General features: G+C 46.0%; 2 protein-coding genes and 1 non-coding gene across 8 annotated transcripts in view; 1 reads left to right on the forward strand and 2 right to left on the reverse strand.

Annotated features, from left to right (window-relative positions):
* ANKRD27 (ankyrin repeat domain 27) overlaps positions 1 to 12,157 on the reverse strand; it is a 79,329-nt gene extending 67,172 nt beyond the window's left edge. For 5 of the 6 annotated variants that reach the window (XR_010024595.1, XM_063110228.1, XM_063110229.1 and 2 more), the window contains exons 1-3: positions 12,034 to 12,157; positions 7,169 to 7,300; positions 302 to 412 (exon numbers count right to left, since the gene is read on the reverse strand). Coding sequence is in view for 5 of the 6 variants with exons in the window: in XM_063110228.1 (XP_062966298.1) it covers positions 302 to 412; positions 7,169 to 7,270 (213 nt within the window). In the remaining variant the exon portion in view is untranslated. The remainder of the gene's footprint in view (positions 1 to 301; positions 413 to 7,168; positions 7,301 to 12,033) is intronic. The other variant, XM_063110226.1, reaches the window with a different exon arrangement.
* Positions 12,158 to 13,146: 989 nt separating this feature from the next.
* RGS9BP (regulator of G protein signaling 9 binding protein) lies at positions 13,147 to 14,082 on the forward strand. Its single transcript, XM_063112804.1, has one exon. It carries the CDS (start codon positions 13,264 to 13,266, stop codon positions 13,969 to 13,971), a length of 708 nt encoding a protein of 235 aa, XP_062968874.1. The 5' UTR covers positions 13,147 to 13,263; the 3' UTR covers positions 13,972 to 14,082.
* Positions 14,083 to 16,950: 2,868 nt separating this feature from the next.
* On the reverse strand, positions 16,951 to 17,024 carry TRNAI-GAU (transfer RNA isoleucine (anticodon GAU)). Its single transcript has one exon. It is a non-coding gene; the product is annotated as a tRNA-Ile (tRNA).
* Positions 17,025 to 23,077: the final 6,053 nt, after the last annotated feature.

Consider the following 23,077-nt stretch of genomic DNA (forward strand, 5'->3'; position numbering starts at 1 on the left):
GACTCACCAACTCACCAGCAGAAACCCCATCAGCTGAGAGATGCCCAGCCCCTCCCCACGCCGAAGGGCAGCAGCCAGGGTCCTGCCCTCTATTACCGTTTCCTCTTTCCCTAAAGGCTCCACCACAAAGGCAGGGGTCCCTCCAAACCTCCCACAGGGCTGCTGTGTGTGTGTGTGTGTGTGTGTCAAAAGCCACCATCTAACGTAGATGTGCAAAGCTGAGAGACAGGATTCTTTCCCCTCCCCCCAGCCCCCAAACACTAAGTGAGCGACCCTGGTTGACCCACCAAGAAATGAATACCTTTCCACTTAAGGTCTGAAAATGCTCTTCCACGGGTATCAAAATGTAGGACTCAAACTGACAAGTAGACTGAACACTGCTCGACAGGCTTCCTTTGCAAGGCACTAAGACCTAGAAAAAATAATTAGGGTGAACACTAGAGAGATGTGTCACTTACAACTTCAACAGAACAGGATGTATCCAAAGATGCTCCAACTGGAATTGTGGGGACCTACTGGCAGAGAGAATTCTGGGGTCACTTGTCAAAGTGTTGCTTCCAGCTGAGTTCATTTGTTGCTGTTGTGATGGAATCAGATGCCCCCACCCCAGGCAGAGGGAGGACGAAGCTGGCACGAGATTCGGAGGCTGGTGGGCTGATTCCCCCACTCACCGGGTCCCTCCCCACAGCTAATTCCAGGCACACTTTCTATTCTCTACAGTCCAGTTCCAAGGACCAACAGGCTCGGGAACAAGCCCAGTAAAGAGAGGAGAGTTTAGAAACGACAGAAAAGGGAAACAAAAATCACACATAATCCCACCAACCAAAAGATAAATATTCCACATTGAAGACAGCTTCCTTTTAATCTTTTTTCTATGCTTTTTTTTTTTTTTTAAGATGACCCATAAGGGGATCTTAACCCTTGACTTGGTGCTGTCAGCACCACGCTCTCCCAAATGAGCTAACCAGCCATCTCTACATAGGGATCCGAACCCATGGCCTTGGTGTTATCAGCACCACACTCTCCCAAGTGAGCCACGGGCCGGCCCTTTTCTATGCTTTTTTTAAAAGCCTAGTTGTTTTTTGTTTGTTTGTTTCGTGGCTGGCTGGTAATAGGGATTGAACGCTGGACCTTGGTGTTAGCAACTAAGCCTAGTTGTGATATAGTCTGTAAAGATGCAACAAAGGCTATGGAAACACCGTTTCCTATCTCAGGTTGCCATCTCTGCCAGAGATGTCTCAGGGTGCCAGACTCTCGCCTTGGGGCAGGCTCAATGTAAAATGTGCACAAGTGAATTGTGGTCAGACCACGGCCACCACGTTGACCAGACATCAGCTTCTCAGCACAATGCAGCGATAGGAAGTAGCTCTTTGCCCTGGCCAACCACATGCAGACCTGTGCTTGGCTCAGGGACTCACATTATAAAAGGAATCTCTCAGGCTCAAGTGCACCTGGAAGGAAGAGGACCAGGCGGCAATGCCCTACAGAGCCCTGTCTCGTAAGGCAACCCCGCACAAAGCTCTGGAGGCAGATGGCCTGGGTTCCACTCCTGGTTTTCTGCTTCCCAGCTGTGGCCCTGAACACGGAGCCAGTCCTTGTTCCTCGATTCCTGTATGTGACCGTGAGGGAGTCTGCCACATAGAACAGCTGGAGGGTGAAGCAAGATCTCAGGACATGCTCAGCCCAGTGCCTGGCACATAACCCAACCTCGACAGGGCACTGCTCACATTATGATGACAGGTGATCTTTTCCTGTATCTCACCAAGCTTGTAAAGCAGTGCACGAGTCCTTGGGATTTAACTGTTGGTGCTCAGAGAGCTGTGGGGCTGTCTGGGGAAGAGGAATAAAAGCCACCAGCAATCCATCCCGGCCGAGTTCACTTCAACATTAGACAGCCACCAGTTAAGGAGTTGATTCCAGCCAGAGGCAGAGAAACAAATAAACGACCCCTCAGGCCCCTTCCAAATCTACGACTTAATGATTCAAATGGTAATATTAAAAGTTATTCAGTTTCAGGGGAGTAGGTGGAATAGGAAGCTCCAGAGGTCGGGCCCTCCACCAAAATAATCATTGAGCTTGAAAAAAAACTATCGGTCAACTGTTTTGGAATTCTGGAAGCTGATCGTACACTTAGAGCAACCAGGAGTGCCTGATGAGGGAGAGGCTGCTGATACTGTCCCCCATTCCTTGCAACTATCAGTCCTGCTGTGGCTAGGGGGGCAGTAGCCCATACTCCAGGAGTGGCTGGCTGCAGCCAGGGTAAGCAGTAAGGACCTTTTCCTCCAAAACATCCAGAAAAGAAGAAAGTAATACAATGGATATCCATATACTCACAACCAACCTTTAACAACTATGAAGAGTAAGCCACAGTCTTGCATTCTTTAAAGGTAAGAAAGTTTGTTTAACAATGTCATCTTAAACAGGCTTGTGTAATTCTGAGCAAGGGCTACCATTTCTGGAGCATTACTGTGTACCATGAGCTGAGTGGATTATATAGCTATCACTTCAATAAATGTCTAGGCAGGGTTTCTGCATGATCCCCACTGTATAGACAAGGAAACTGAGGCTCAGAAGTTAGGTAACTTGTCCAGGGTCACACAGCAAGTGAGTGGCAGAGCCATAGTTCAAACTCTGGCCACCTTCCTGACCACTGCCCTGTCCTGCTGCCTTCTGGAGGCCAGTGCTGGAAGCACAGCCCAGTGCCCACTGGTGTTTCCTCTACAGAGAGGCCAAGAAACTCCATGTGGAGCCCCCAAGAGCAGGTGGCATGAGGAGCTTCCTCAGGCAGGTTAGAAAGAGCAGAATGGCCTCTCTACCCTTGGAAGGACATGCCAGTTTCTGATAGCAGAAATAGAAGTCACTTGCTGATGGGAGAAAACAACCCTGTCTCTGAAGCAGCCTTGCCCCCTCCTCAAAAAATCGAGACTGAATCAGATGAAGACCTGGATTTAACTACCAATTTCAGGAACAGAGGATCATGTTCACCACCACCATAGGCCTGCAACTGGTGCGAGGCAGAATGTGGGAAACCACAGGGTAAATGACCCGGTTTCTTCTACAAATAGAGAAAGAAAGAAAGGAAAAAGAGGGAAGGAGAAGCTATAATTTAAAAGAAACTTAAAACTGTGGTGATGGTCTCACAAGTCTATACACATGTCAATATGGGTAAAATTTTACACAGCAAGTGTGTATAATTTAGTGTACTTCATTTTAACTCAAGAGAGTTAGGAGAAAAAAGAAGACTTAAAAGACCTATCAACCCAGTATAATGTATAGATCTCCTGTGGCTTTTGATTTGAACAAACCAACTGTAAAACAAACAAACAAAAATTTATGAGGCAATTTGGGAAATTTGAACAGTGACTAGACATTTGACAATATTGAAGAATGACTGAGTAATATTTTTAGCTGTAATAATGGCATTGTGGTTATATTTTTTAAAAGAGTCCCTATCACTTAAAAATATATTCCTAAAAATATTTACAGATAAATCATATGACTAATGCTGTGGTTTGAATGTCCCCCAAAGCTCATCTTAGAACTTAACCTCCAATATGGTGGTAGAAGTTGGGGCCTTTAAGAAGTGATTGGATCATAAGGACTATGCCCTCATGAATGGATTGATCCATTCAGGGAGTAATGGGTTGATGGTTTAATGGGTTGTCATAGGCATGGTTCTGATGTCTTTATAAGGAGAGCAAGTGAGATTAGCTCTCTTGCTCAGGCCATTCTCACGATGTGACACCCCTTGCTGGTGCACTGCTATAGAGAGCCACCATCAAAAAGAAGACCCTCACTAGGTGTGTTCCCTGGACCTTGGACTTCCCAGCTTCCAAACTGTAAGGAATACATTTTTTTTTCTTTATAAATTACTCAGTTTTAGGTCTTCTGTTATAAGCAACAGAAACAGACTAATACAACCACCTCACATAATCTTCTGAGATTTGCTTCAAAATAAACCAGTGGCTGAAGGTGAAGGGCAGGAAGGGGTAGAGACAAAACCCAACTGGCCACCAGATCCATAATTGTTGAAGCTGGGTAATGGGTACATGGGGCTCATTATGTTATTCTTTCTACTTTTATATGTTTGAAATTAAACATAATAATCTGGAATTTTACTAAAAACTTAAATAAAGAAAAAAGAGACCCTCAGGTATCCGCCCAGAAGTAAGAAACAACCTCAAGGCTCACAGGTGGTCTCACAGCCACTATGAGCAAAAAAAAAAAAAAAAAGACTCTGGAGACCAGAAGAGTGAGCCACCAGCAAGTGGACATGATGAACCAGGCAGTCCTGGGGATATTTAGTGCTCAAACTCAGAGAAGCCATTAGATGGTCCCACTCCAGCTGCATGGATGAAGGACTCATACAGTACCAAACAAGGAAGGAACATGGCTGAAGGGCCTTTACCTGGCCCCTATGGGACCAGGAACTTCTGAGGTGCTCAGAGAACCCACCCCAGCTGTGACTGTATTCTGTTTACTTGTTTACATAGGCCTTCTACACTGTATCCCTATTACCAAGCACACTGCTCAAGTACAGTGGTACCCAATCCGTGTTTGCTGAGTGAACAGGGGGTTCTACAGTTTCAGGGACCTCCCCAGTTTTCTAGCAGACACAAGAAGCTCCAGTTCCTCCAAGGCAGAGAGAGAGGCCCCTGCTGCCCAGAGCATTTCATTGCAAGGAGAAGACAGCAGCTCAATCCATTTCCATCAGAGTCCTGCTCAGACAGGGGTGAGGGAGCCAGCCATGGAGGAGGGCGGGAGCAGCTATGAAGGTGCCCAGAGGTGGGGTCAACTGCCTCATGGTCTCTCCCATGAGGGAGCTTCAGACTACTGCTGGAGTAGAAGTCATGGAGTTTTAACAGCCTATGTGGAGTACACACAGTTTAGCATTGCCGTGTAGACCATAAGATGAGGACTTACTCATTTCAGAGTTTAACAAAACCCTTTTAATTCTAGCCCCTTTATAATGAATATTTTTAAGTAACAGGAATTTAAAAGGGAAAGTAGAATAAAAAGCAAGAATCTCCATTAGTGACACCTACTCCATGGTACCTTCTTGGCTCCTCCCCAGGTTGGATTAAGTACTCCACAGGAGCCCATGACCACTTCTGTCCTAACACGCATTCCTTTGGCCTGCAAATGGCCTGTTTCTGGAATTCCCTGAAGGCATGCCATGTTTCTCACTCACTCATGTAACCTTGGAAACCCAGCACAGTGTCTGGCATGTAGTAGATGCTCAGTAAATGCTTGTTGGATAAATCTATACTAAATGTATCCTGAGGACTGGAATATGAACCTCAGTAGAGGTTCTTTCTGGGCTGTAGAGGTACTTTCCTTGAAAGTCAGTTCCCAAGAACTCAAAAGACATGCTGTTAGGCTAGTCCCCAAAAGCCTACTTACCCCATAACTGAAGGACCTCAATAAAACGACCAAACTTAATCTCCTTTTGTAATTTTTGTTTTTCCTGTAGGCAAATGGACTCACTCCCTACTGCACTTGCAAAACCTGGAGACTTTCCCCCTGCAGCCCCATGGACAAGAGCCCCAGGGATGCAGGCCTACCCAGCCCACTCTGAGAAAGCCACAGGTATATAACTAGCTGGATAGTTATAAGAACAGGAGTGACCATTATAAGCAATGTAGGGTGTCACAGACCTCTGTGATTGGAAACTGGGGGAGCATGGGAGAAGGAGCTTCCACTGGCCAATCAGAGAGAGCAGGTGACCGCAGGGAGGAGATGCCTGCCTGGATGCAGGTGCATCCCCATGGAAGGCAGGCCTGGGCAGGAGGAAGTCCACTCGAGGAGTGGCTGGGGCAGGGTGGTGGGGAGCAGTCCTTCTTCCTTGTATTTCTTCCTCGTGGGAAGTTGACACTTTCCACAACTGTAATTAGTATGTATTTGCCCCAGTATGTGACTGTCTCTCACACTAGGAGTTAAGCTCCATGTGGGTAAAGATGGTTATGTGTGTTCTTATTTCTTGCTGAATCCCCAACATCAAACATAGTGCCTTGCATATAACAACATTTAATAACTATTGTGAAATGAATAGATGACAATGAATGTCTTTGGTGAGCTTTACGCAATTTTTATTTTCTTCTTTGGATAGTTATATTCTCTCAATTTTTTTTTTATAATGAACCTTATGACTTCTAAAATCCAAAGTAAGAAAATTTTGTGAAGAAATATGAATCACAAAACTAATCCTAAAAACTGGAACGGGCTTCAAGAAACCAGGCTTCTGTTGGCAGAGGGATGGACTGGGTAGTCAGTTCCAGTTTTCCAGAGAGGCAGCCGAGAACCTGAGCTAAGATGAATGCTGTGGTTCAAATCCTCGGCAGCCTAACACACCTGAGTACAGTCACACCACAGGACAAGAAAAGTGGAAACACACAAGTATAAGATAAAAAGGGCACAACACACAAAAAGAAGACAGAAGACTTCTCGAGCAGAGGCCACAGATGACACAAATGTGCCTGGCACACTAGGTGCTGAAGGGCTCTCTAAATAAGATGCCCACCAACTTCACTGACCTGAGAACTGGGAAGACCCCCAATACGGGGCCTGCCCTCCCTCCAGGCAGCAGGTGTCCCCACCAGCAGGCTACAGTTTCTCCTACATGCTTCCTTTATTCTTGTGACCTGGCTGCCCCTGTGGGCTTTTGAGGTTGTGGCCTCTGTTATAAAATTTCTTTCATCATCACGGTTTTTTCCCCTTGGGAAATGCCTTTCAAGCTATGTATAAATGTGTTCACACGTTCCCTCATTCTACTGGAGTGAACACCAACACACAGACACAGACAAGGATTTGTGAGGCCCCAATGAGGAACTGATTTCTGCTCTGGAGAAGCCTTCATGGTCAACAGAAAAATAAGAGAGATAGGCGAACACCACAATGTGAGACCGCAGTGTTATCTGGGGCACTCCACAAAAGGACATGATTAATCCCAGATGGGGCCAAGAATTCAGAGAAAGAAGTACTCCTTGGGCTGCAGTCCTAGGAGGCTTCCTAGAGGGAGCAGCCCACAGTGGCCCTTTGCTGCTCATTCCCAGACCAAGCATGGTTCTGGGGGCTTGTAAACTAAGCAGGTTTGAAACCGACCCTATAAACTCCACCTCAGTCTACCACATTTCTGGCATCATCTGCACCTAAGAATCAATGCACTTACAATGCCATGGACTTGGGCCACCTTGCTGTACAAGTCAGGGCGCCACTTTTGAAGAGCCAGATAGAAAGGATTTTTCAGGAGATCTTCATCATACAGAGCCATATGGACTTCAGATGGGTCAAAGTGAGTTTCCTGGGACAAGGGAGGAAAAAAGAGTAAGTGACCACCTTCAGATTTATAGAACACGTAAAAGTCTTCATTTGGCAATTTCTAAAAAGCATCCTTGACACTTCTTATTCTGCTCCACAGACTCAACACTCCATCAGGAAACATCAAATATAATCCACCAATTCCAAGATGACCTATTTATTGGTTAAATGTGTAAACTGTGTTTAGAAAATCTTGTTAAACTTTAAATCATGGCAAATATATAAATGGCTATTTTTTGATTATCCCCCACGATGAAAATTATGACATTCTAAAGATACTCATGTATTTTTAATGAAATATCTTAAGCACATGTAAAATTGCTAAGTAATAATGCACACCTACCACACAGAATTACCGAATCTTAACATTTTGCCATATTTGTCTCAGATTTTAAGAAGTATATCAGAGTAGACTGAAATCCCCATGTGCCCCTCCCTGATCCCACTCTCTTCTCCCCTTTCAAAGGCAATAACTACCCTGAAGTTGATATATATCTTTCTTGCTTAAATTTCCATTCCTTTAATACTTGTGTATTCACAAACAACAAAAAGTATTGTTTTGTGGGCTTCAAATTGCACATAAATGGTATCGTACTACAACTATTCTGGAACATACTTTTTTTTTTTTTTTTTTTTTTTTGGTAGCTAGCCAGTATGGGGATCTGAATCCTTGACCTCAGTGTTACAACCCATGCTCTAACCAACCAAGCTAACCAGCCAGCCCCTGAAACATACCCTTTTCAGTCAATATTACATTTTCAAGTTCTATCCATGCTGAGCCATACGGTTCTCATTCATTCACTAATTTCTGCTGTACAGTATTCTTTTAAGTGAACATGTCACAATTTATTTATCTAATATCCTATATTTAAGCTGCTTCCACCTTTTTGGTATTACAAATAATGCTGTAATGAAACCCATATAAGCCTTATCTGTGTTGCCAGATCACAAAAGCAAAATGCTTTGGACAAAAACCACATGAGAAACAGGATGTGTGATCAGCCTGAAGCTGGGAAAGGACACTCCTGCTCCTCAGACGAGACGCTTGCAGAACACCAACACCTCTACCCCAAGAGGGAGGTGACAAGGACGAGCTTCCTTGAAGGAACTAACAGCCTAGCTAGGAGGCAAGGGCCAGAGAGAGAAGGGAACAGCAGGGAAAGGAGATAGGAGGGGAGCATCCCTGGCAGGGAAAACAGCAGGCCAAAGGTTCAGGAGGCAGAAACAGGTACTGTGTGAGCACAGAAAACCCAAGAGTAAACTTTTTTTGACTAGATAAGTCCAGGGAAGTAATAAGAATCCATGTAGAGCAGGAAGGCCCCTGAACAATACATCAAAACATTCAGGTCACATATATGAACTGTGTAAACACACAAGGCCCTTAGCAAGCACTGCTGCTGAGCAGACAGAGCTTGCTGTTATCTAGCCCCAAGTCATCTGCTTTCCTCCTGGTTGCCAATGACTGAACCCTCTGTAGGAGTAGGGATTCAAACAGTTCTGCCCAGTGCTGCTCTCAACCTTTTTGTACTAGTGTTAAAAATATATAATAATCCCATACAATCTGGTGCTTATTGCCAGTGTTGAATTCTTATATAAGGGGAAATGCTTAAAAATAATTTAGTACCCTGACAAGTTTACTCACAAGCATTAGTTTTCTATTTTAAAATAAAATGTAAAGAAAATGGACTTTTTCTTATAAAACTGGAAAGATAATTGAATCCTCTCATAAAACTCCTTTTAGGTTAGAGCATGATGCTGATAACACCAAGGCCAGGATTCAATCCCTGTACTGGCCAGCTGCCAAAACAAAACAGCAAAAAAAAAAAAATCTATCCCTACCTAAGTTCAAATGATGGAATAATTTACAAAAAGTTCAGTGGAGATAGTCAGAGATACCAAATACCCCTGCACGTGAGTTATCTGAGGTTATCCTATGAACAGGAGAGCCACGGGTGGCCTCAAACTACTACTGGGCATTTCAGGAAGTGGTGTGCACACTCGTGGTTTTGTGATCTTCAACCGTCCTGCCAGCCCAGATAAGTCTGGGTGGTCAGGAACCATCTGGTGACAGCACACAGCCCGGCTCAGCAGAATCCAGCACAGGGAAGTCTGTGCCTCCCAGAGATGCACGCCCTGCCAAAATCTCACTGCTGTGGCTGCTCTCACCCCTCCAAGGCCCTAACCAAAGACTCTGACGAGGCATGGTTTCCAACAATATTCTCCAGTTTAATTTGTGATTCAGAAGGAAAAAGTAAGAATGGAAAAGTTTCTCTTCATCTATTTTTAATACCAGTGGAAGCAATTTGGTGATGTAATGTATGCTGTTACAGTCACCTGTGCCCTTCTGGCCTGTAACTCTTATGGATCCTGTCCATATTTTTCTGAAACCTCCTCATTAAAGCACCCAGCCCTGTGCTTGGCTCACTGTAGGCATGCAGTAATTGTTCACCCACTTGAACAAAATGATAGTAGGGTATTAAGAGGAAGCTCTAGCTCCCAAGGACAGACACCTCTCACAGGCAGTGGAAATCCACTGCCCATATCCAGGGTAGATGAGAAGATAGCCACAGGCAGTAGCCAAGCAGGCACAAGGCAAAAAGCCCAAAACAAACAGGGTACTCAGAGCTGGCCAAACACAACAGTGACAGCTGGAATGTGCAGGGTTAGAGATGGGGGGAAGGTCCCAGGGCTAGAAGTGGGGTGGGACCACGGAGGGGGCAGGAAGTTTAGAGGAGCACAACTGCTCCTCAGAATGCCACCCCATCACCCCGCTCCTGGAGTTGCAGGTGGAACCACTATGCACCCACCTCTCTCCCAGTATCTCCAGCCAGAAGCTTTGAGGGCCATCTCTCAGTGTCTCTAAGAGGTAGAATCAACCTCAGGACAAATCAGGTCTAGACTCTTCGGGACTGAATCCTTTCTAGGTCTAGGTCTATCTATCATTATGTGGTCATATTCCTCTGCTCCTCTGTGAGAGGATATTATTGGACACCAGCCTAATGCTGGCAACTGATGAACAGGCAGAGGCCCAACAGAGCAGACACCACAAAAACACCAAACAGCACCCAGAAACACCAATAACAAAGGCCCAGCAGCTGCCTTCCAATAGCCAGAAGGAGGCACAAACAAGACCTTAACCCCAGGCCCTATGCAGACACTGCCTGCTCTCCCTGTAATGCTGCTAGGCAGGATTATTTCAGGTGACAAGTCAAGATTGGGAGAGTTCAACCAAGGTATAAGTTGGGAATACAAGTCTATCCAACTTCAGGGACCCAACTGCTGTCCTGCCACTAATGCTCGTCAGAAGAAGTATCTGCTGCTGCTCCCATCCAGCACCTCCTCCTCCAAGGCCTATGGACTCTGTCTCCTGGATCTCACTCACAACTGTCCACCTAAAACACAACAGAGTGATCTATGCAACACTCAGGTCTGTGCAGGATTCTTCGAAGGCTTCTCCTCTGCTCCCTACCAGATGAACTCGCAACTTCTATGCTGGGTGTTGAGGGCCTCTCCCACGTGGCCACCTTTGCTGCCTCATCACCCTCTGCTATCCCCAAAGCTCCCAAAAGAGATGGGTTCTCCCTCTTTCCATGCATTTTGTCCTGAAAACTACTATTCCCCCGACTAGGCCTCTATGTGCCCAGTGAGTGGCTGAGATCCTCCTTCCCTGAGAATGGCCAAGGCCAGGGGTGCCCAAGCCCGAGACCTGGCTGCAAACTGCCGGAGGCTACTCAACCGGTTAGATGACAGACCCCTGAGTGAGAGCGAACCCGGGGGGGGTCCAGCGCTCTGGACTCTTGAGCTGCCTCAACACCACCCGGCGGGGTGGATCTAGAATCGCTATTATCCGCTGATCTACTCTAGCGCCGGTAGGAAGGATGCATTATTTAATCAAAATAGGTGGCATCTCTTCATGAAACACATAAACTTTAAAAATGCCAGCTCGCGTGCAACCTAACAGTCTCTCCAGTCTTGCCACCCTAGTTCCCTGAATGTCCCAAACCCTAAATAAAGACGCGCCACTTACTCCCGCAGCCCAGCACCAGCCACAAATGCCCACGCATCCTGCACCACGAGGGGCAACCAGAGGGGCACGGCCTGGCTCGTGCGCCGCTGGACAGTCCATTTTCAACAAAAAAACTGAACAGACCCAGAATCCGGAACATCTCTTGGTACTTAAGAGCTTTGTGAAGTAATCTTTACCTAGGGGGACGAAGAGACCCCGCCCCGCGGGAGGCAGGGAGGCAGGTATCTCTCTACGCCCCCCACGCCTTCATCACCCCCCGGAAACCACAACCACCGGGCCCGAGGCTTGAACCCGCACCCACACCCTCTCCTCCACCAGTTCTCGCAGGCCGCCAGGAAACCGAAGAGGAGACTCTGCGCGTGAGCGACAGCCCCGCCCACAGCCCCTAAGTCCGAGCTCCACGGACCCAGGACCCGAAGGTCTGTCCTGGAGCCTCGGGGATCAGAGGGCGCATTCTTCGCGCCACCGCCCACCTTCCATCTGGACACGAAGAGCAGAGTGGGCAAAGCGGACCTGGAGAGGACTGGTGGGGCCTCGGAGGCCGCCCCGGGCCGGCCAACCCAGCCTCCGGCGCCGGCTGCGGAGAAGAGAGAGCCCCTCCCCCTTCCCGCTCCGGGCCCCGCCCGGCCTCCAGGCCCCGAGACGCAGCCGTCCGGAGGGCAGGAAGAGACATGCGAGAGGACACTTACTGAAAACGCTACATAGTTTCACTCCCAGCCCATCTCGGGGTTACGGCGGCACCTCCTGAGTCCCCTACTCGGACCTCAGTGCCCCACCACCCTCGCGCGGCAGCTGAGCGCCATAGCCCAGCCCCATATTCCGCCGTTGGGCGGAGTCGCGCCCCAGTGCCCCTGGCTGGCCCAATGAGCGGACGCTCCGATCCAGAGTGACGTGTTCACAAAGCAATCATTGAATCCAGCTCAACCGGGGATGGGACTCAGGCGGCTCACAGTGCTTCCTACTCAAGCTAGCCCCCCCTCCCAGAGCCAACTACTGCGCGTGCCCAGAACGGAAGGGGGCGGGGCCGAGAGCCGGTCTGACACTAGGGGTGGGGTCCGAGCTCGGTTGTTGTAAGGGGCTGAACAGCGATCGCGAAGGACAGCCCGACTTGGGAACCGTCGGCCCTGCGGACCGTCCTTCACTGCTCGCTTTGGAGGACGGAGGTGGCCAGTCCTAGGAGGCACACCAACTCCCTGTCGCCGACAGGGCTTAGGAGTCAGTGTCCCTGGATTCTAGTCCCCTCGCTGGCACGGACAGCGCGTGAGCCTGGCCCTCTTTTTACCCGGTCCTCAGTTTCCCCATCCATAAAATAAGGAAGGAGTGGATCTGTCGAGCGCTAACATTCCAGAACTGTAATGGGGCACAGGGGAGAGAGAGAGAGAGAGAGAGAGAGAGAGATGGGAGACCCACACGTGACCTGCCCGCGTGGGGCCCCTCCTACCCCTGATCCGGGGGTTGAGGCACTCGGCCAGGACGGGCGGGGGTGGGCGGGTCCTAGGAAACCCGACCCGGCCGCCCTTGTCAGCCGCTAAGGCGGAGAGCGCGGCTCGGTGGCCTGCTACCCCTGGGGTCGCACCGCAGGAGAATGGGGACTTCACCCCGGCCTTCGCAGGGAGCGACACTGGAGGCGAGGGCCGTGTGACTCGGCGCACGTCTGGGGAGGATGGAAGAGCAGACCGGAGGCAGCTAACGGGGCTCCCTCTCTGCGCCCTCTCTGCGCCCGCTCTGCGGAGGCGCACGTCGCGGGTCCCGGGAGGACTCCGTCGACGGCGGCGGCAGCGCCGAGCAAGTCACGAGCCATGAAGAGCATTCCGGCCGCCTGGCACAAGGCCAGCATCTGGGCTGGCTGCGTCCTGCCGCGCTGAGGGCGTGAGGCGGAGAGGGGCGCGGGCTGTCGGGTCGCGCCGAAGCGCACCGCCATGGCGAGGGATGAGTGCAAGGCGTTGCTGGACGCGCTCAACAAAACGACCGCGTGCTATCACCACCTGGTGCTGACCGTCGGCGGCTCGGCGGACTCGCAGAACCTGCGGGAGGAGCTGCAGAAGACGCGCCAGAAGGCGCAAGAGCTGGCGGTGACCACCTGCGCCCGCCTGACAGTCGCGCTGCGCGACCGGGGCCTGGGCGTTGAGGAGCGCGCGGAGTTTGAGCGCCTCTGGGTGGCCTTCTCCGGCTGCCTGGACCTCCTGGAAGCCGACATGCGGCGTGCGCTGGAGCTGAGCGCAGCGTTCTCGCTGCACGCGCCGCGGCGGCCTCTTGTGCGTACCGGTGTGGCGGGCGGCACCGCTGGCGTGGCGGCGCGCGCCCTGAGCGCCCGCAGTCTGCGGCACGAGGCTGAGCGCGACTTCGACGTCGCGGACCTGCACCAGCTGGAGCGCGACATCCTTCAGGTGGGCGAGATGATCCACAACATGGAGATGAGGGTCAACGTGCCCCGCTGGACAGTGGAAGCCCGGCAGGCGGCCGGCGCCGAGCTCCTGTCCAGCGTCGGTCCCTCCTCGGCCGGTGGCATGTCGGTGCAGGAGCGCGCGGGGCTCTGCGACTGGAGCAAAGCCCTAGCCGCCACCGTTTTCAGCGCCGTGCTTTTGGCGGCTGTGGCCCTGGCAGTATGCGTGGCGAAGCTGAGCTGACGGACATTCCACGGCAGCCCGCCCTCTCCGCTCCCTCCCAGTAGACAAGACTCAGGATGGGCTTGGGGTCTGGCCTGTTTAAGGGGAAAGGTTCTAAAACCCCCATGTGTGCATGTGTAAACGCGCATTTCAAACACACATCTGCCTGGGAAGGACATGGTTTCCTCTTGCTGGCCCGGGAGGAGTTAATTTAGCGCGGGCCGTCAGGGCATTACCACTAATGTCTACAGGAGCTTTATCTCCTATTAATAGAAAGCCGGCTACCGTGACCCCAGATCCTTCCATGTTAATGCGTTAACACGTGTGCTGCTGGGGCATCTTTACACGGAATACAAGTTTGGTGCCCCCACCCCTTACAGCGTCTTCCACTCTCCGCATGGGACGGTTTGAGAAAGGGAGTGAGGTGGAACGAAGCACGGAGAGAGGAGCTGTTTTGCTCTGTGTGGGTGGTGGTTTTGTCTGCAGGACAAGAAACAAACGACAAAAAAATGGAAGCAGTTTTTATTACCTTAATCCTTTGGGGCCTAAGTTTAGGAGAACGTGTGCAGGTAGAAGCTCATAAAAAGTGCTCTCTTTGTGGCGCGCTATTGCGCTTCATGGCCGAGTTTATCCATTGGTCACCAAAAGCAGCTAGAAGAGGTTTGAGGTCGTGGCTTTCCACTGCTGCACAGGATCTGACTCTAGTTAGGAAACCAAAGAAGGCCCTTTGAACCCACTCTCGTGGGACTGGATCCACTGCACACATTTGCCTGCGGAAAAGAGCTCTCCCCAGCCACCCCCAGATGGGGGTAATGAGAGGCGCGGAGGCTTTGGGAAGGGCCTCATGCTATTTAACCGGGCACTTTCTCCTTCGCTGGGGCTTGTTTTTGTTCCAGAACTAGACCAGAGTGTTTGATCCTCCTTTGGGGGAGGGCTGGGGAATCCTCTTTGGAGCACTTAATCCTATCTATCCTCTGGAATTTGCTTGCTGTCCAATTGGAGAGCTGGCTTTGGAGGGAGCTGCAGAGCTCCCTGACCCTCACACTGCCGGCAAGAGGGTAATGTGGCATTACTGGCCCACAGAGGTTTTGAGCCAATCAGCTCTGAAACTGAGTTAGAATGTAAACAGCTTTAACTTGGAATTTAAGAAGCTTTTTAAAAATCATAATCATCTTAAAGAAAACATAACTATATCATGTACTATCAAAGCTGTTTTTTTATAAAGGACATTAGGCCAAGAACCTAGCAGTGAGTCAAACCATACGGGTCTTTAAATATATACAAGAGTACTTCAAAAAGTACGTGTAAAAATAGAATTAAAAGATAATACAAATATTTCCATGAACTTGAAGTACCCTCCTATACTTACGTTACTAAATATACATCTGCACCTATTTTTAAAACCAATATTCTTGAAGGCAAGAGGTCCATAGCGTTAAACTACAGGTGTGGATGACAGAAGTGAAGTGGCCCTTACTTCTTTTAATCAATAAATAAGGAAATGTAGAAAACACCCTTGGTCCCAGGGCAGGGATTTTTTTTTTTCTTTTTCTTTCCTTTTTTTTTTTTATTGAAACCAATCTATGGGGTACAGCGTTGAATATCAATACCTGTATGCAATATGTGATGCTCAAATCAGGATAATTCCTGTATCTATCATTACACAATGTAATCATTTTTTGTGGCCCTTTACCAATTTATCACTAAACTTTCCTCTCCCCCCAGGGCAGGATTTGCCTGAGCAGTGCTCTCTCTGACTGCGGTCCAGAGAGAGCTCTGCCACACTCTTGGGAAAGTAAGTTTGAGAAAACAGATGCATTTAACTTTTTAAGGTAATTTGGAATAAAACCCAGAGACTTTGGTTTGGCTGAAAACTGACAAGGACTTTTTTTTTTAACCTCCGAAGTGAGAAAGGGGACCAGGAGGAGAGAGTTGGCAGTCTATCACAAGGGCAGCTTGGAGAGCCAAGGGGCAGAGGCAAATAGGAGCAGGAGTGCTGTCTGGGCACCCAATCTTAAGGATCACACCCCGCCTTCCACCCCACCCGACTCCCACTCCTCCTTAGCACTCAGATTCCAGTACTTCAGATAGAGAAAATATGGGATCTGTTTTCCGCATGTCTGTGATCATGCTTCTAAAAACCCACAAGGTCTTAAGCCAATTAAATGTTTTACAACAATTACTAATAAAAGGAACTCCTATCTCACCCAGTCTGGGTGAGTCTGATTTGGGGCCCCTTGAAATTCTGTCGCACCTGCCTGCCCAGGGTGCCTTTGGAGATGACATAGGAAGTTTTAAACTCTTACTCCCGCACGCAACACAACATGGAGTTTCTGTCACCTTCCCCGAAATCTCATCTCAGGCAAAAGAAGGCTGGGGCATATTGTGAACCAGAGTTGGAAAATATCCCTAAAAATCCAGCTCTCAAGGTATTCTGCTGTTTCTAAGTCTTACCTCTGTTCTTACCAAGTTATTGTGGTTCATGAAAAAAATATTGTCCAGCAGAACTTATTAAAGGAACAGCCCATCGGATGTTGTGTAATCATTGACAGCAAATGAGACAAACAAGTTTCTTTGTTGTCACTCTTCTCACCCACTTGGCAGATCCTTGGGTATTTACTTATACATGCATCAGGACACTGATTCTGAGTGTTCTCTGCTCGCTGAAATTAGTGATAAAATGTTGCAAAAAAAGTTGAATTATAATAAATATATTCATCCTGTGGACCTGTTAACCTAAAAAAACTTTGAGTTTGAATGTTATAAACATTAGAAATATTTGGCATTATTTACAGTTATAACATTGCCTAATAGAACTTCTATATGACGCAAGCAAAATCACTTTCTGCCTTGTGCAATAGGCTGCTTTCTAACTAGAATCTCTGCTCTCATTTCTATATATAATTCAAGAGATTGATTTCTGATAGAAGCCTGATTCAATTTAGATATTTCATATTGAAGTCATTAATTTTCTTTCTCTTTTTTTTTTTTTTTGGCAGCTGGCCAGTGCAGGAATTGAACCCTGCACCTTGTTGTTATCAACACCATGCTCTAACCAACTGAGCTAACTGGCCAGCCCTGTTTAATTTTCTATAAACATTTGGTATGATCTTATACCATGATACAAATGATAGGAAAAAAAATTCAAAATGCTTTAGCTGATACTGAAAAGACAAGAGTTAGGAATGTTAAGACATTTATCATGGGAACTTTGTTTTTAGAAGAATGAGTTCTGAACTATTGCTATTAGGAAAATAGTAATAACAATAATATTTGTAGAAGAAAAAGGCCTCGGAAATTTTTTTTAAGTGTTCTAAGAACTTAAGCTTTTAAATGCCACAAGGGAAAATGTTTTTGGTAAATAAAATTAGAGCATAATCATGATTTACCTAAGGTTTACAGTAAGCCACATAAAAGATGTGTGATATTCAATGACTAAAAAAGATGTCTGATGCTGAATGACTAAAAAGTAGTTTTGGTTGAAGAGAGTTCTGGTTTGCATGAGGACCCTGATAATGCTGCATTTTTCTTTTCAATGTGCACACTGGCACATTTTTAGCTACTGGGTCCCTTTTTATAATGTACTTCTCTGTTCTGAAATGAATGCTTTTTAAGGGTGCGAGTCCCAAAGTGTAAGCCTATGTGTCAGCCTGAGAAATAAAATGCTCTAGGACTGGCCTCTGCATTCCTTTGGGGTGTGCCTCTCTCCCACAAGGCCCGGCCAGCTGCGATGGGCAGGGAACTCTGCCTCTCTCCAAGTACCTCAACAAGTCCTTGACCTCCCTGTGCCTCACATCCCTCATTTGTGAAATGGGGGGTCCTGACTGATTAACTCAAAGATCCCTTCTAGAGCTTAAAATGTTTAACAATGCAGTTAAACAAGAAAAAGTTATTTTGTCTGTTGGTTTGGTTTTGGTTTTTCTGTTGGTTGGTCTTGGTGCATATTGGAATGGAATCTTATAGTTTGGTGGTTATTGTCTAAAATTAGTAAAAAAAAATTTTTTTAATTTTTAATTCCATATTAATCTTAAAAATCAGAATTAACTAAGCTTACTGTGTTTTTAGTGCAAGGAAGTTTGTAAATTAATAAATGTCATAAAAAATAAAAAAATAAAAGGAAGTGTGTGAAAATGCTATTTATTTATGGTATTTATATTAGATTAGGAATTTAAATTCAGGTTCTAAATCTGAGTACAAGAACATCCAGTATTTATTTATTAAACAGACTGGTTTTGATGAAGAATAAACAAAAGAAAAATTTTTAAAAGACTGTTTTATCCAGCAATCAGGCTACTTGCATGGATTCTGGGAAATTGTGAAAATGAAACACTGTCATTTGTCACAGAAGCTGGCCTCAGAACTCTTAACTGCATTAGCTGTCTAAGTCAGGATACTTGAGTGCAAAATGGGTATTTGTACGTGGCATCAGATCTATGGTGGAATTAAAGACTTTGTGTCTACTCTTTGAATGATGTCTCTAACTAGAATATTAATAAGTTAAAAATGTATAATTTAGTGGGAAAAGACATCCTCAAATGATTCAGCTATAACTTGTGATTTTATTTTATTTATTTATTTTTTTGGTGCTATGATTCAGATCAATTTGTGATAAAAAAAATATTCTTACAGGGCCGGCCCGTGGCTCACTCGGGAGAGTGTGGTGCTGATAACACCGAGGCCACGGGTTCGGATCCCATATAGGGATGGCCAGTTGCTCACTGGGTGAGCGTGGTGCTGACAACACCAAGTCAAGGGTTAAGATCCCCTTACTGGTCATCTTTAAAAAAAAAAAAAGAACGTTTCCCAAAAAAGCAAAGCAAAACACTTTGGAATCTTACTCCAGATAATCAGAAATGTGTTTTGAAACGTAGTATCAAGACGGCCTAGGATAGCATTAAGACCATTGACTATTGGGCCGGGCCGTGGCTCACTCGGGTGAGTGCGGTGCTGATAACACTAAGGCCACGGGTTCGGATCCCATATACGGATGGCCGGTTTGCTCACTGGGTGAGCGTGGTGCTGACAACACCAAGTCAAGGGTTAAGATCCCCTTACCGGTCATCTTTTAAAAAAAAAAAAAAAAAAAAAAAAAAAAAAAAAAAGACCATTGACTATGGAATAAGGTAGATCTTATTGAAGAAGTCCCTTAATCTCTCTGACCTCAATTTTCTTATCTTTGTAATGGGAGTAATAATAGGGTGCATGTACTTTATAGGGATTTCTTTTTTCCATACGGATATTGAGATAATAACTTTTTCTGGACACAGGGCCCAAAACGTTAGCTGCCACTGCTGGTTACTTTAAAAGTCCTAAAATTTGGGTGGTTGGGCAAAAGAAACAATACTCATGAAAACATCTAACTTTCTACACTTTCTATAATTATTTATTTATTTATTTATTTCTGGCGACTGACCAGTACAACCCTTGACCTTGATGTTATCAGCTCCACCCTCTAACCAATTGAGCTAACTTGTCAGCCCATATACTTTCTTTTGTTTGTTTGCTTGTTTTTGGTGGCTGGCTGGTGGTAACAGGAATCAAACTCTTTACCTTGGTCATACACTTTCTATAATTTAGATAAAATCTGCAAAAAATCTATTTGAAGATTAAAGCTAGACATACTGGGCCGGCCCATGGCTCACTCGGGAGAGTGTGGTGCTGATAACACCAAGGCCCCGGGTTCAGATCTCATATAGGGATGGCCGGTTAGCTCAGTGGGTGAGCGTGGTGCTGACAACACCAAGTCAAGGGTTAAGATCCCCTTGCCAGTCATCTTTAAAAAAAAAAAAAAAGAAATACTTATCAAAGTGAGAGAAAGTATGCATAAAGGAAAAAATAATTTCTACTATACTCTACTCATACAATAGAGAACATTTCTGTGATCAGATGTAATGGTTTTTCCCCTACACGCCAAGAATTCTCCAGCAGACACCAACTGGTGTCCTATAATTCAATTCTGACAATATCTACCTTGGAGGTAGTGTCAGATCCCACAGATTAGGGGCTCACAAGACCCCTGCACACACACTTCAGACACCAATCGCAAGTGTGACCTGTGCTTCTAACTGGCTCTAAATTGGGGTTCCCATGACACCTCTCGTTGGGTTTGATAATGTTAGGACTGCTCACAAAACTCAGGGAAACACTTTATTTACATTTACCCGTTTATCATAAAGGATAGAAACGAACAGCCAGATGAAGAGATGCATAGGACAAGGTATGGGGTGGTACAGAGTTTCCATGCCCTTTCTGGGCATGCCACACTCTCAGCACATCTACAGATTCAGCAATCTGAAACTCATCAAATCTGTTGTTTAACAGTTACAGATTCTGTACTGGCCAGCTGCTCCCCACCCCCCAAAAAAGAGTTATAAAGTTTAGTCTCCAGACTCCTCCCCTTCTTTACTGGTCGGTGGGTCTTTCTAGTGGCTGGCCCCATCCTGAGGCTATCTAGGGGCCCCACCCTAAGTTACTGTATTAGCAAAGGAGGTCACAATGAGTAACAAAAGACACTCATATTACTGAAGAAGTTCCAAGGATTTTAGGAGCTAGGGGATAAGAAGCAGGGACAAAGACAAATTCATATTATACCACAGTATGTAATAAAAAGGACTAAGTTACAGAGAGAAATTGAGGTCAATCTAGAAATTGGGATCTATACATTTTAATAGTCAAATTTATTTAAGTATAATTTAAATACAGCAAAAAAATCTACTTTTTCAGAGATGGCCAGTTGGCTCAGCTGGTTAGAACATGGTGTTATAACACCAAGGTCAAAGTTGGGTCCCTATACTGGCCAGCCACCAAAAAATAAAACTCACCCTCTTTAAGTGTGCAGTTTTTGAGTTTTGACAAGGTATACAATCATGTAAGCACTACCACAGTCAAGATATGCAGGATGTAGGCTGGCTGGTTAGCTCAGATGGTTAGAACACAGCCAAGGTCATGAGTTCAGATCCCAGTACCAACCAGCCACCAAAAAGAAAAAAAAAAAAAGATAGAATGTTTCCATCACCCCAAGAAGTTTCCCCATGCCATTTTTTTCATTGTAGAAGTCAGTGAGAGTCTGTTGTCTTGGGCTGGTGGATTAGTTCAGTTGGTTAGAGTGCAGCCTTAAATACTAAGAACATAGGTTCAGATCCTCAAAAGAATCCTCTGTGTTATTTGTAGTCAACCCTTTCCTCCCAGGCTCTGGCAACCACTGATTTGATTTCTGTCCCTATAACTGCCTTTTCTTGAATTTCTTAAAGATAACCGGCAAGGGGATCTTAACCCTTGACTTGATGTTGTCAGCACCACGCTCTCCCAAGTGAGCCACAGGCCAGCCCTTTTCTTGAATTTCATATAAATGGAATCCATACATTTTGAGAAAACAATATGAATCTTATTAAAAACTTCCTTTAAAAACATTATAATTTGTATGTGGTGATTCTTGGAGTGTGAGATGTTACTGTTCTCTCAGCTTTGTTACCTGAAAAAATAAAAATAAAAAATTTAAAAGATATTACTGGTCATTACTGGTGAATTTTGTTTATTCTCCAGTGATATGCCTTGGTCTTTAGGCAAGTTAAACCAACTCACATGGGACTTGTGAGTCTCCAAGCTAAAGTCATCTCTCCATGGCTAGCCTTATAGATCACATCTATTCCTTTTTTTCCCCCCAACTGAAAAACCTGATAAACAATGAATAACAGAAATGAGTTTGGGCTTGCTGGATTGGAGATTGAAATAAGGCCCATATGGAACTAGGTAAACAGCAACATGACATCTTTGGAAAGTTTTTTTTCTTTCAGGGTTATGCATATTCTAATAAATAAGGACATTTCTTATTGTAAAGATAGCTAGGGAGGACCACTAGAACAGAAGAGTCAAGTGTTTTTGGCTATGAAGTGAGCAACTGTTGTCATAAACAAAGCTACCCACTCTCTTGTGATGAAGTGGCACACAATAATTAGTGATACTTACAGGGGGTGGCTGTGGGCACTTACTGTCAGGCCTGGTGCAGCTGGCACTGTGCCACTGGCAGAACAGGGCAGGGAACTCTGAGAACATGCTGGTAGGTTTGAAGACAGATTCCAACATGTGCTGGATGTGTGACATTAAGTAAATCACTATGAACTGTCTTCATATCTCTTGCCCTTTTTTCTACACAGTAGTAGGTTTTTTCTCCACTTTTTCTAAACACTAATACTTTGTGACATTACAGATAATTTTTCCAGCTTATCATCTGTGTTAGACTTTGCTGATAGTGCTTTTTGTCATACTGAAGTTATAGATATGGAGAGTGAGTCAAACTGATCAATCTTTTTCTTTATTGCTTCTAGATTTTGAGTCAAAAGTTATAGAGGAATTTACCTCCTTTCTTCTAATGCTTTGATGGTTTCATTTTTTATCCACTGTGGTAAACAGCCTCCAAGATGACCCCCATCCCTGGTATTTTCTCTATCACATTGAATACAGCTAACCAGTGTAACAACTGGATACTGTGGAAATGACAGAGTGTGACTTTTGAGACTCAGTCATAAAAGGTCTTTCCACAAGGCTGCTTGGATATTTGGGGGACTTGGTAGTTAACTTCCCCCCGAGAGAGTAATCCATGAGTGAGGAAGGAAGCAGCCATGATGCCTTTTATGACTGAGCCTCAAAAGTCACACTCCAAAACAGAAGCAAAGAACAGTCCCTGAGCATCAAAAGAGAGACAACTTCTATATTCAAATCTAGCGTGTTCTGCTCACAGGACAAATTAATTTATGTATATATTACTTGTCTATTGCTGTTAACAAATTACTCCAAATCTTGGTGGCTTAAAACAATAAACATTCGTTATTTCAGTTTTGGTGGATCAGGAATATGAGAGTATCTAGGCTAGGTGGCCCTGACTCAGTATCCCCCATTAGGTTGTGGTCAGCATGTCAGCATGTCAGCCTGGGTTTGACGGGATGGCAGATCCATTTTCTCAACGGTTCACTCATATAGCCATTGGCAGTGTCTGATTCTTCACTGCATCCAGCTTTCCTTTCTGTAAGTCACCCAATTAATAGATATCTCTGATTACCAAATGGACCTGCCGGCTTCCTGCTTTGTTCTCAAAGTACCTTCTCAATTTGGAGGACATCATACTTTAACA

The sequence above is a fragment of the Cynocephalus volans genome, chromosome 10 (assembly GCF_027409185.1).
Source record: "Cynocephalus volans isolate mCynVol1 chromosome 10, mCynVol1.pri, whole genome shotgun sequence".
NCBI lineage: Eukaryota > Metazoa > Chordata > Mammalia > Dermoptera > Cynocephalidae > Cynocephalus > Cynocephalus volans.